Source organism: Leucoraja erinacea, chromosome 25 (assembly GCF_028641065.1).
Source record: "Leucoraja erinacea ecotype New England chromosome 25, Leri_hhj_1, whole genome shotgun sequence".
Taxonomy (NCBI): Eukaryota; Metazoa; Chordata; class Chondrichthyes; order Rajiformes; family Rajidae; genus Leucoraja; species Leucoraja erinaceus.
The window spans coordinates 20520199-20532898 of NC_073401.1; the positions used below are offsets into that span (position 1 = coordinate 20520199).

The following is a 12700-nucleotide window of genomic DNA, read 5'->3' on the forward strand; positions in this document are numbered from 1 at the left end:
CGTTTTTTTTAGAAATGTTATAATTGTTTGGAATGTGAACACCACTGATAAGACTGGCATTTATTTCTAGTTGCATAAGAAGCTAGTGATGAGACACTTCCTTGAACTGCTGCAGCCAGTATGTGAAATTCTTCAAATCAACGTTGTCATTGTTACTGGGTGGGGAATTTCAAGATTTAACTCAACGATAAATAAGGAATTGTAATGCACATTCAATCAAGATGACAAACACCATGCACTTGCTAGCCTTGACGTTTTTGTTTGATTTAAACAGTTCTGCTTGAGTAGTCTTTATAACACCCTCGATGATACCTTGGGGTGAATGGTGAATGCAATATAATCCAACAGGAGAATAAGGGGAAAATAATTTTAATCCATAAAATACTCCATTGATAACACCATCAGCCAATAAATGAATGTCAAAATACTTAATACTTTGAAGGGATGACAATGGCTCAATTTTTTTTTAATTCATCACTCAAAATGTTTTCCCCTAATGGCCACCATCCAAGCTAAATTGCCTTCAACATATGCAAAACGTTAGCAGAATTAACTAAATTGAATTATTAAAAAATGATTTACTGTCTTCTAATGTTTTAGAATATCTATATCCCAATTTTCTTTCACTCAAACATCAGTAAAAAATAATGATTGTTGGCAATCTTGGTAAAACAGCTAGAGATACTCATCAGAACCATACTTTATTGGCTGCCACTATTAGTTGAAGGTACATGTGTATATGGCAAGAAAGTTGACGATTTGAAAGTCAGCATACATCAGCACCACAAAACGATTTTCCCTTCTCCTTTCATCAGTCTATTGAAGTCATACCTTTGATTTCTAGGACTATCCAAATTGATTTTTTTTCTCTCCCTTTCAATATTGATAGCACAAATGTGTACAATAAACTCTTGTTAAAACAGACCATAGGGGGAGGGGAATTTTGTCCGTTTTTGCTGATTATCCGCTATAACTGAGTATGGGATTGTCATTGTATGTAGTTGAAACAAAGAACTGCAGATGGCAGTTAATACACAAAAGCATTTTCACAACTTCATCTTGCACCTTATTACTGTAAATTTGATTAGTCCAAATCTAATGCATGCCTATTCTTGCATCGATACTCTATTATCCCTGTGGCAACTCTGATTTCATGAATTATGCTGGCCCAGTATTACAGCTATTTAGTGGCCTATCCATAACTCCAACCAATGTTTTCTGCCCTTTGCTGATTTATTAACTCAACCCAAATTTATTCTATCAAGCCACAATCATTTTTTCATCGTTACTCTGATCTCCCTTATTAACAGTATTATACTGTACTTCCTCTATATTGAATACCCAATATTTAGTTCCCAGCTTTGGACACTCTGCAACCACATTTCTGTAATGGCAATTAGATTACACCCGTGTTGTTTAATTTGCGCCATGAATTAATTTATCTTGTTGCAGATACTGCAAGCATAAACCACTTTTAACATGTTTTTTTAGCAATGTTTTGTAATTTTTTTGCTCGACTTTCCATAACTGCTTTTCTAGATTCCCTACATTTGGTCGGACCTCATTTCATGACCATGAGGCGATTAAACCTCTCCTTTCATGATGTTCTGAAACTACTCAGTAACATGCTTGATCCTAGCACAAGGGAGGCAACATCCATTGTGGTCACCTCTGCATTGGAGAAACCAAATGCAAATTGGGTAATCACTCTGTATTATTGAGCTTCTCGTAAACCTGCCACTTTAATTCTCATCCTAGTCCCACTCTGACCTATCTGTCTGTGGCCTCCTATACTGTTACAATGAGGCCTAATGCAAGCTTGAGGAGCAACATCTCATCCTTTGTCTGGGCAAGCTGCACCCTTCTAATATCAAATTCTCCAACTTCATGTAATTCTCTCTGTCTGAACATGAACTGGCCATTTCTGTCAGTCACCCATTTGTGATTTGGGCTCAGATTTGCTCAGCCTGTCCTGCTGTGCATGTCACTTAGCCCTACCATTAGCAACATATTACATTGACAAATAAGCATAATTTGACTCTAACTGCCCCATTAACCCATTTGGGCTAACTCTAGCAGAGATACTCCTTTATCTTTATGATACGATAGCACTTTATTTATCCCTGGAGGAAAATTGGTCTGCCAACGGTCATAAAACACAACATGGTACATGAAACAAAAAAATGAATGATAAATTAAAGTGACGAGTGGAAAGTCCAGGATTCGGAATGTATGAAGATTGGGAGGGGAGTCAGTCTACCCCATGACAGAAGGGGGAGGTGTTGTACAGTTTGATAGCCACAAGGAAAACGGATCTCCTGCGGCGTTCTGTGCTGCATTTTGGTGGAACCAGTCTGTTGCTCAAGGTGCTCCTCAGGTTGACCAGTGTGTCATCACCATTCCTTCTCCACCTCCCCCACTTTATCGGCAACATGAGAACTGTTTGCAACCCAAACTGTTCCGAAATCAGAAATGCAGCCACATGCAAAATATTTTAAATTAAAAACAGGCCAACCAAAAGCAAGCACTCAGATATTGCCATGGAATGTGTTCGTACACGGTAGAAGATGCCTGCAGTTCCACAGCAAACAGCAAATCCATCCCGCCTGTCTCCCAAATGCTTGCTTGCATGCAAGTGCTGCACATATATTGATTATTCTTAATCTGGAGAGCACCTGTAATTTGTTTTCTCTCTTCGCCAGTTCTGACGAGTCTTAGACCTAAAATGTTAACTCTACTTCTCTTTCCAGATATGCTATCTGAGATAATGAATGTTTCCACCATTTTCTGCTTTCATTTCAAGTGTCTTAATATTTATCACAAGAAAACAGAATTCGGTTGTAGTAGTAAAGAAATATTCAAAATTCACTGAATGCATCTTGGGAAATCAAAATCTAATAAACAGGACAGGTTTGTAAAGAAGTACAAGAGCTAAGTTGAGGGTACTTTAGCAGTGATTTGTGGATACTAAATTTTAAAAACATATCAATTGTTGGCAATGGCAACAACTGAAATGACGAGTTGTAAGCAACAAATGGATTAAAATAAAGGATTTATAAGTCTTAAGAACAAGGAGGACAATATACCTGGAATTACAACAGGAAATAATAACTATCATGTACAATTGGGTTTAACAAAATAAGCAGAGATGAAAGAGGAGAAAAAAATAAAGATGACTGTTAATGACAGTGTGGACTAAAATTGGCCATTATGAAAAACAGATTTGATTCCTTCTCTAGACTAAATAAAAAATAATAAATGAAGTTGAATGTACAGTCCAGCCAACTTCTTATCAAACTATCAAAAAGATAAAATGTGGAGATTTTTCACAAGGTGAAATTTCCAACGGACACCTGGTCCCGGTTACAACTGCTGAAAACTAGCAGAATTAAAAGGTCAGCATGTCTTTGAAAGTATAAACAAAGGATAACACAACAATTAAATGGATTAGCAGCCAATGACAATACAATAAACCAACTGTTGGAGAACATATCCAAGTCGAGGAAAGGGGAGAGAAGTGATGATAAAAGGAAAATGAGAGTTTCCGCAAACAACCATTCGTTTCCACCAACCAGCTCTCCTTCCAGTTTTAGATTTCACTCCTCTCCCTTCCTTATGTTTCCCCATCTGTCTCCATTTCACCTCTAGCCTTTGTTAGCATCTCCACCCTTCTGCCACTCGCCCCTCTTCACCGAACCAATTTCTGCTCCATCCCTTCCCCTCACCTCTCTTTAATAGCATTCTCCCTTCTACTCCATCAATCCGAGCAAGTGTGAGGTGTTGTACTTTGGCAGTTTGAATGTAAGGAGGACATATACAATTAATGGCAAGATCCTTAATAGCATTAATGTACAGAGAGATCTTGGGGTCCAAGTCCATAACACACTGAAAGTAACACCAAGTGGATAGTGATAACGAGGGTATATGGTGTGCATACCTTCATTGGTCTAAGCATCGAATATAAGAGTCAGGAAGTCATGATGCAGCTTGATAGGAATTCGGTTAGGCCAGCTTTGGAATACTGCGTACAGTTCTAGTCGTCTCAATACAGGAAAGATGTGGAGAGTTTGGAAAGGGTGCAGAGGAGATTTACCAGAATGATGCCTAAATCAGAGGGTATTAGCTACAAGGAGAGGTTGGACAGATGTGGATGGTTTCTCCGGGATGCTGAAGGTTGAGGGGAGACCTGATCGATGAATGCAACATTATGAGAGGCATAGATAGGGTACTCAGAGAGAACTTTTTCCCCAGGGTGGAAATATCAAATAAATTACAATAATTAAAATTTAAAAAATCTAATTTTCTTTTACACATTGAGTGGTGGGTGCCTGGTGGCAATACACTGCTGGCAGGGTGGAGGCAGATACAATAGTGGCATTTAAGAGATTTTTGGATAGACACACTTGGTTACGTAGGAATATGGATTAAGTGAGCATTTGATAATGGACATTTTTGTTCACTACATCAAAACATTCCAAATTTAATTAATTGAAAAACCACCCAGCTGTGTGGTAAGATTTTAATGTGTTCTGACATTGTAAATTCAAACTTCTGGATTACTTATTAAATAGCTTTCATATTCCTTTGTGACATGGGAATAAGATACAGCAGACAGTGCAATCGCTTTCTCCCATTTATCTATCAGTAGCCTTTTCTCAGTCATATTCCCATCTGTTCCACCGACTTTCCAACCAGACCTACTCTGGGAATAATACACATGGTTAACTACCCGCAACCTGCACATTTGGGAAGTGGGAGAATACTGCAGAAGTGTGAAATCCGCATGATCACGGTGAGAATTCACAGACAGAACTAGTCAGCTTTGACTCCAGGTAAATGGAGCTGAGAGGCATTTTACCGACCTGCAATGCCACTACACCGCCACACCTGGAATCATCTCCTATTTATCGTCTACATACTACAATTCAATTTCCATCTGTAGTCGTTGGAAAACCTTCCACATGGTCCATATAACAGGCTCGTCATTCCTCCTTTGCAGAACACCTCTGCTCAGCCTGCAAGAGTGAGTCCGATCTTACAATCGCTGGTCATTTTAATTCTCTATCCCACTCAGATTTTTCTGTCATTGTCTCAAGTCAATATTGTCATATGTACCAAAACAGAAAAATGAAATTCGTACTTGCAGTAGCACAAGAGGCTTGTAAACACTGTACTCAAATGATAACATAATAAACAAATAAAAAAAAGTTTTGTTAAATTTAGAAATACAGCATGGAAATAGACCTTTCTGCCCACTGAGTCCACACTGACCCCCATTCACACTAGTTTCTCGTTATTCCGCTTTTTCATTGACTAGGGGCAATTTTACAGAGAATCATTAACCTACAAACCTGCACATCTTTGAGGAGGAAACAGGAGCACCTGGAGGAAACGCACGTGGTCACAGGGAGAACGTGCAACCCCCACAGACTGCACTAGAGGTCAGTATTGAACACGGGTCTCGAGCTCAATACTGTACTGTGAGGCAGCAACTCTACCAGCTATGCCAATGTGCCACCCAAGTTTAATAAATAAGATACCGAATATAGTGCAAGACAAAACAAAGCCCGAAGTCCCTAGTGCAATTAAGGCAGTTTGAAGTTTAGTTGGGGTTGGTTGCGCTTAATAGCATGATGGTTGTGGTGAAGAGGTTGTTCCTGAATCTGGACACTACAGTTTTTAAACTCTTATACCTTCTTGCCAATAGCAGAAATTCAATGAGAGTGTGGCTAGGGTGGTGTGGGTCCTTGATGTTGTTGGCTGCCGTTTTGAGCCAGCGCCTCCTATAGATCACTTCAATGGTGAGGAGATCAGTACCTGAGATGCACTGAGCACTGTTTACCATTTCTTCTAATCCCCGTAGTGTCGACGAACCAGGCCATGATGCAACCAGTCAATATGATCTCTACTGCACACCTGGAAATGTTCAAGAGAGTACTCGTCGACATACCAAATCCCCCCCAATCTTATAAGGAATTAAAGGTGCTGATGAACTTTCTTTACGATCGCATCAATGGGCTGGGTTCAGAACAAATCTTCAGAGACATGCACACCTAGGAACTTGAAATTGCTGATTCTATCCACCACGAACCTCGGCCCCTTGGCCATCCTCTTATAAAGTAAACAATCTGTACTTTGGCTTTAGGGATGTTTGGACCAAGGTTGCTGTTCTGACACCATTCAATCAAGATTCAAGATTCAATTTAATTGTCACATGTACCAATTAAGGTACAGTGAAATTTGAGTTACCACACAGCCATACAAAGTAAAAAGCAAAAATACATCTCCGTCGAGGTAAGTGACTGAAAAAGGTTTCCCCCGATCCTCTCCCTCCCCCCCCCCCCCCCCCCCCCCCCCCACACCCCCCCCCCATGAAACATACCAAGAGACATTAAAACAAACATTCGAGACATAAAAACAGAGAAGGGACAAGGCAGACTCCTGACGAGGCGGCCATTACAGGCACCACCTGGTGGTGAATCAGATAGTCAATCTCCCTCCTATACTCTGACACATCATTGTCTGTATTTGTTTAACAATGGTGGTGTCGTCAGTAAATCTAAAGATGGAGTTGGAATTGTATCTGGCTACACTGTTATAGATATAATGAGTAGAGCAGGGGACTGAGCACACTGTGAAGACGGTGCAGAAGTGGTTTATCAAAATGCTGTCTGAATTAGACAGTATTAGTTCCTATGAAAGATTGGACAAACCTGGACAGCTTTCTCTAGAACGTCGGGGACTGAGGGGAGACCTGATAAAAGTATATAAATTCATGAGATACATAGATAGGATAGACAGCGAGAACTTTTCCCCTCCAGTGGACATGTCAAAGACTATAGGGCATAGCTTTAAGATGAGAAGGGCAAAGTTTAAAGAGGATGTGTGGGATGTCTTTTTTTGAGTGGTGAATACCTGAAACATGCTGCCTGGGGTCGAATTGGAGGCAAATAAAATAGTGCTATTTAAGCAACCTTTAGATAAACATGTGGATATGCATGGAATGGAGGAATATGAACCACATACAGGCAGAGGAGATTAGTCTAACTTGACATCATGTTCTAGCACAGACATTGTGGGCTAAGGGACAGTGTCTGTGATGTACTATTCTATGTTTTATTGACATCTTTTCATAGGTCTTGAGTTTTAATCAGTAGTGTCAGTCACATTGAGCCAACAGAACAGAATTTTGGAAGCGATTCCCCATTTAATACTAATGATAGATAATCAATTTCTTCCCCCATATCACAGTTATTTTCCAAGTAGTTGCCTCAGGAATGGATACCGAGCCAGAATTTACAGTCTGCATCACTAGACCATGCAGTGACACAGTGCCCTCCATAAGGTTTATTAAAATCTAACAATGTGCACTTTAACCACATGTGATTTTTTTTCTATTACAAATCTCAAATTGTGGAGTACAGAGGCAAATAAATAAATGATGGGTCTTTGTCCCAAACATTATGGAAGGCATTGTATGCTGTGAAATTCTGGAATGCTGAGGGTTCACTGATGTGCAAGGGAAATTTTCAGTGTTTGAAGGAGTATTTTGCACTGAGTTGGGAAGAAATGCTTCAATATGGAGGGAGTGTTTCACACTGAAGGGTATGGAATTCTGGAATGCAAGTCCAGTTACTCTTGTGTTGTTAGTGATACATTAAGGGATCATTAACTTTAAGCAAAATTCATTTTCCAATTTATGCAATGACGAACATCGTCATGGCTTCTTCCACTTTCTAGCACATTGTAAAGTTCTTTGTAGCCAGTGAAGTAAATTTTAATATTGATTCACTTTTATCTATTGTGATCAGTTTGTATATACTACAATCAATAATAAGGAAAATAACTAGACAAATCTGTCTGGTTTAATGAGCATAGTAGAACTTCCCACACTTCTAATAGACAAGACAGAACTTTACTATTCGATTGTAAAAAGGTAGCATCCGATAATGCAGCTCTTCACAGTACACAAAAGTAATATTTAGTCAAGATATTGACTAAAAATGCATTCATTATTTTCTGACCTGCAGCCATTTTTGAGCAAAATCATTTATTCTTGTGTCTGCTGACCCTGTTCACAAGCGAGGGTGGTAATATTAAGAGAGATCAGCCTACTTACTATAAGTAGAAAGCAGCAGGATAGAGGCAAATGGTGACCGATATATTTCCCATTTCGCTTCCCACCCCATGCCCCTGTACTATGGTGATCAAAAGTCAGAAAATTTAACACTCAGTAACAAAATAAAGCCATTAAATACAGAACCAATTGAAATCTGATGAGTTTATGTAAAAAAAAAATCCCCCAGGCCATGAGCCCATTTTGAGTGTTCAATGTCCTGCGTTTAAATTTCACCAGGTGTATAACCCCAGGTTTTTGTGTAAAGGAAGATGATAAGCACAAAGTTATTAACACTTCAGGGCAGTACTTCTGTTCTGTAATTAATTGCAATCATTTTATTTAAAGTTTATTACATTTAACTATTGTCAAAATATTTTTACAAAAATCCCATTCTATAATGCATATGCAACAGTGGCTCAGGAAATAATCTATTTTGGTTTGGGGCATCTCTTGACACGAGATTTGGTGAAAAGCCTATGGCTTTGTTGCAGAAATAACCAGGAACTGCAAGCAAATTTAAAGAAAATAATTTGAGGTTAAAACATTTGGGATGAATTTGCATTTTCAAGAGAAACAATTACAGGATCAGTAGGCGCAGTTCACGGACATTCAAATCATCCCAGTTCAGTCAAAATATATTATCTATGTCAACTATATCATCCATCTACATCTTACATGTTGCTAGGACTTTTGTTCCACCCAAAATTCTGCACCATTCTGAAGAGCCTATGGCAGTTCTGAATTTGTGTTCTTTCTACTAATGTATTAGGTTGTGACTCTACCCCTCTTCACACCAGGACCCCACTAACCTTGCAAACTACCAAGCTATTCTCCAGCTTCATTCTTATATCTAAAATCTTTGAATATGACATTGCCATACAAATCCTGTCATTTTCTTTGCAATCACATATCTGAATCTCTCCATCAGATAGTCATACAGCGTGGAATCAGGCCTACACCGGCTAACATGCCTCATCTACACTAGTCCCGCCCACCTGCATTTGGCCCATATCCCTCTAACCTGTCCTATCCATGTATCTGTCTAAATATTCCTTAAACATTGCGATAGTACCTGCCTCAAGTACCTCCTCTGGCAGCTCGTTCCCTACACCTACCACCCTTTACATGATAAAGTTACCCCTCAGATTCCCATTAAATTTTTACCTCCTCACCTTAAAGCTATGTCCCCTTCTGGTTCTCCACACCTGCTGCAGTACTGAAAGTTAGAAGTAACATTCTTGGGGGACATTATTATTATGAAATGTCTATAATATCTATAATATTGTACAGGTAGTTTTACTATAATGCAATTGCTGCATTCCTAAAAAAAGATAAATACAAAATGTATGAACTAATTTGGTGTTTTTTCACTGTTCCATAGGAAACTTTTGTTGAATCCATATGACATCGCTTCAATTGAAAACACAGATAAAAATATCAAGCCTAAGGACTAAACGGTTAAAGCGCCAAGTCATGAAATAATCAGCTATGCCACTAGAAACAGTTCCCCAAATTTATAATGCTAATCTCAGTTTCTCAGGCCAACTCCCTGGTATATTGAGTTGACAAGAGAGAGTATAAGATGGACAATGTCCTGATTAGACAACCAGTTTTATGGTGCCATTAGCTAAGCTTGGAAGTATACTGCACGACACCTGACCCTCCTCCCTTCCCAAAGTCGTGCTGACAGAAATAACAAAAAAACGCATCAGAGAAAATAATACAAAGGTTATGGTCATGGTAATGAAAAATCCATCCAACGGTACCACATTAGGGTCAAGTTAGCAAAAGATGTAAATTTGCTAAACCTCTAATGGAAAATTTGGAAAGTGAGACAAAGGCAAAATTCAGAAGTTGACTTAAAAAGTACTTTATCACGTGCTTCTGGGCATTAGTGTTTAACTGACAATCATATGCTTGTAAATAGTTTGCCTGCCAACGGTTTGATGATTTCAGGCTGGGATGAGAGAGATAAAGGCGGAGAATCTTGGAAGTGAATTAAATTTGGTTAACAAATAGCTTACAAAACAATGAAAACTGCACAGGAGTGTTAGTATAAGTAATAAAATAAGTGCCCTCGGTTCCTAAAACTCAATTCAAGTTCACAAATACAAACTTTTGTCACTGTTAAGCAATCAGAGCTTTTAAACGCTTGCTTGTTTAACAGAGCTGGCAATTTTTATTCAGTAGTGCCAGTATCCTGCACAACAATGCCTAGATTTTATATCACATAATACTGAATATTTTATTTTTTAAATTCAAAATCTACATCCAAGGTCGAGAAAACAATTTTCTTTGTGCATATCATTGAAACATATAACTTGATTTCCACAGCAGTACACTACATGTTATTTGTAATGGTAAACAACAAAAACACTTCCTGACAACAGTACCAGATGGGAACAATGTATTCAGAATGTATGTCATTTTTTAATACCAATTGCACGGAATGGCACAGTACTTCTTTTGGATCATCAATTCTGATTACACATGAACCTAGTGCGAATCTACACAATTTTATCTTGCTACCCCACATTTGCAGCAACCAGAGTTATCTACCTAAAATGCACTCTCTACTATAATTACGTTATTAGGAGATTTTCCACATTTCAAAGGACAATATTCTGAACATTCATCATTCAAGAAATTACAATTTTATTGATAACCACTGCATTTTCTGTTTTGTTTTCCAAACTGGCTCATTTCCAGTTCCACAGTACTTAACACAGTACTTGCTACGTTAACCGATGTAAAGGAGTTCCTCCATGGCACATTTATCTTTCCATTCACCCTCTCTACTTACCTTGAAAAGCCCTTTCCGCAGCTGATGCAAATGTACGGTTTTCCCACTGCTCCGTCGTGAGACCGAATATGATAGGTCATCCGGTCCTTCCGTTTGAAACGCTGGTGACAGATGGGACATTCAAATGGTTTTTCCCCTGAATGCGAGAGCTTATGGCGATTCAAGTGGTAAACATCCCTAAAAGCTTTACCGCAGAGCTCACAGGCCACATTTTTCCTCATTCTGCCTCTCTTACGGGGACTGTCAAGGCTGCTCGAAGAGGCCAGCAGATTGTCCCCGAGTCCTGGAAGCTGATTCTCCCCCGACCCCAGTTCCACGTTCAGCCCCGTGTGCTGCGCCTCATGGAGAAGGAGGCGGTTAGAATTCTTGAACACTTTCCCACAGAAGCTGCAGGGGTAAAAACCCTCATCCCTCATGGCTAAAGGTGCCGTGAGCAGTGGTAGGTCAAACAGAGGAGCCTTCCGAGGCCGTCCTCGCCCCCTCTTGATCAGCTTGCCATGGTCAGGGCCCATTGAGTTCACTGGAGCCTGGAATTGACCAGCCACCAGGGTCGGTGCTGCAGGCGAAGTCATCAAGCCATCCATCATAGGTAAAGAACCCTGCAGGGGCGGAAGGGCAGGAGCTGGGGCACCTGGGCTACCTACCTTGACATCACCAGCGCCCTGCAGGTGTCCATTTTCCCCAATAAAGTTGCCATTGGCACAAGCAGCGGCAGCCAAGTCCAGGGCAAAGCTGAAGTCCACATTGGCAGGGCGAAATACCATCATGTCTCCCCTGGCTGGTGGCACCATGATCTGGACGTTGGACTGTTTGATTACCTCCTGGCAAATCTCGATGACCGACCTCATGAGCAGAAACTTGGCGGCCGTCATGAGCTCGGGGAAGCTCTCCAGTCGCACCACGATGCGGGAGGTGTAGGCGAAGTCCAGGATGTCCCTGAAGACCTTGGCGCTGATGGTGTGCATCTCCAGCTCGCGGCCTTGGGCCTCGTCCACCATCGCGCCGAACACCGACTCGAAGTAGTCGCTACAGGCGGCCAGCACGGCCTTGTGAGCCGGGAAGCTCTCATCGCCCACCCGCAGCACCACATCGCAGAAGCGGCCGCCGTTCTTCCTCTGCCCGTTGAGTTTCTTCAACATGTCGGCGCTGTGCTGGCTCACCTGGTAGGTGTAGCTGTTCCAGGACGGCTCGGCAGCCCTTTCCATCGCCGCCGACTGGGAGCCGCGACCGGGGGGAAAAACCGGCCCCCCCTCAATCTCCGCCTCTGAACAACACGGTTTAAAACCAGGTGGATTTGAAAAGGAGCGCGCGGTGCAAAGCTCCGCCTGCCGCCGAGCCGAGCGAGGGAAGGCCGCGTAGCGAAGGCCGGGGTGCGCTCCGCGCTGCTTTTGTTCCCCTCACAGCCGCCGGGCCCTGGCGCCGCGGGAGGCTCGGCAACATGGCAGCGCGGCGCTTCCTGTCAACTGCGACCCCTCCCGGGGGCCTGGGGAGGCACTGGCTTAGGGTGGGAGACACTGGGGCGGGGGTGGTGGGGGCACTGGCTCGGGGTCGGAGACGTTGGCTCGGAGAGAGAGAGGTCTCCGCATTAGGTTGGGAGACGCTGGCTGATGGTGGGAAACGTCCTTTGCTCAGGTTGGGGGGAGGCAGTGTGGAAAATAGGTTTAGGGGGTGGAACACTAGCTGAAGGTGGAGGTGAGGGGGGCACTGGCAGAGACGGCAAGGAGGTGACGACGGAGGATACAGCCTCAGAATAAGATGGTACTGGCTCAGGAAAGGCA

At 41.6% G+C, this 12700-nt stretch overlaps 2 protein-coding genes across 3 annotated transcripts in view; both read right to left on the minus strand.

Moving 5' to 3' along the window:
* The window catches only part of patz1 (POZ/BTB and AT hook containing zinc finger 1), a 37062-nt gene extending 24663 nt beyond the window's left edge, over positions 1-12399 (minus strand). The window contains exon 1 of one of the 2 annotated variants that reach the window (XM_055655974.1): positions 10923-12399. In XM_055655974.1, the coding sequence (XP_055511949.1) occupies positions 10923-12127 (1205 nt within the window). In that variant the 5' untranslated portion in view covers positions 12128-12399. The remainder of the gene's footprint in view (positions 1-10922) is intronic. The other variant, XM_055655973.1, reaches the window with a different exon arrangement.
* The window catches only part of mif (macrophage migration inhibitory factor), a 94703-nt gene that overhangs the window by 56764 nt on the left and 25239 nt on the right, over positions 1-12700 (minus strand). The gene's annotated exons all lie outside the window — the stretch shown is intronic.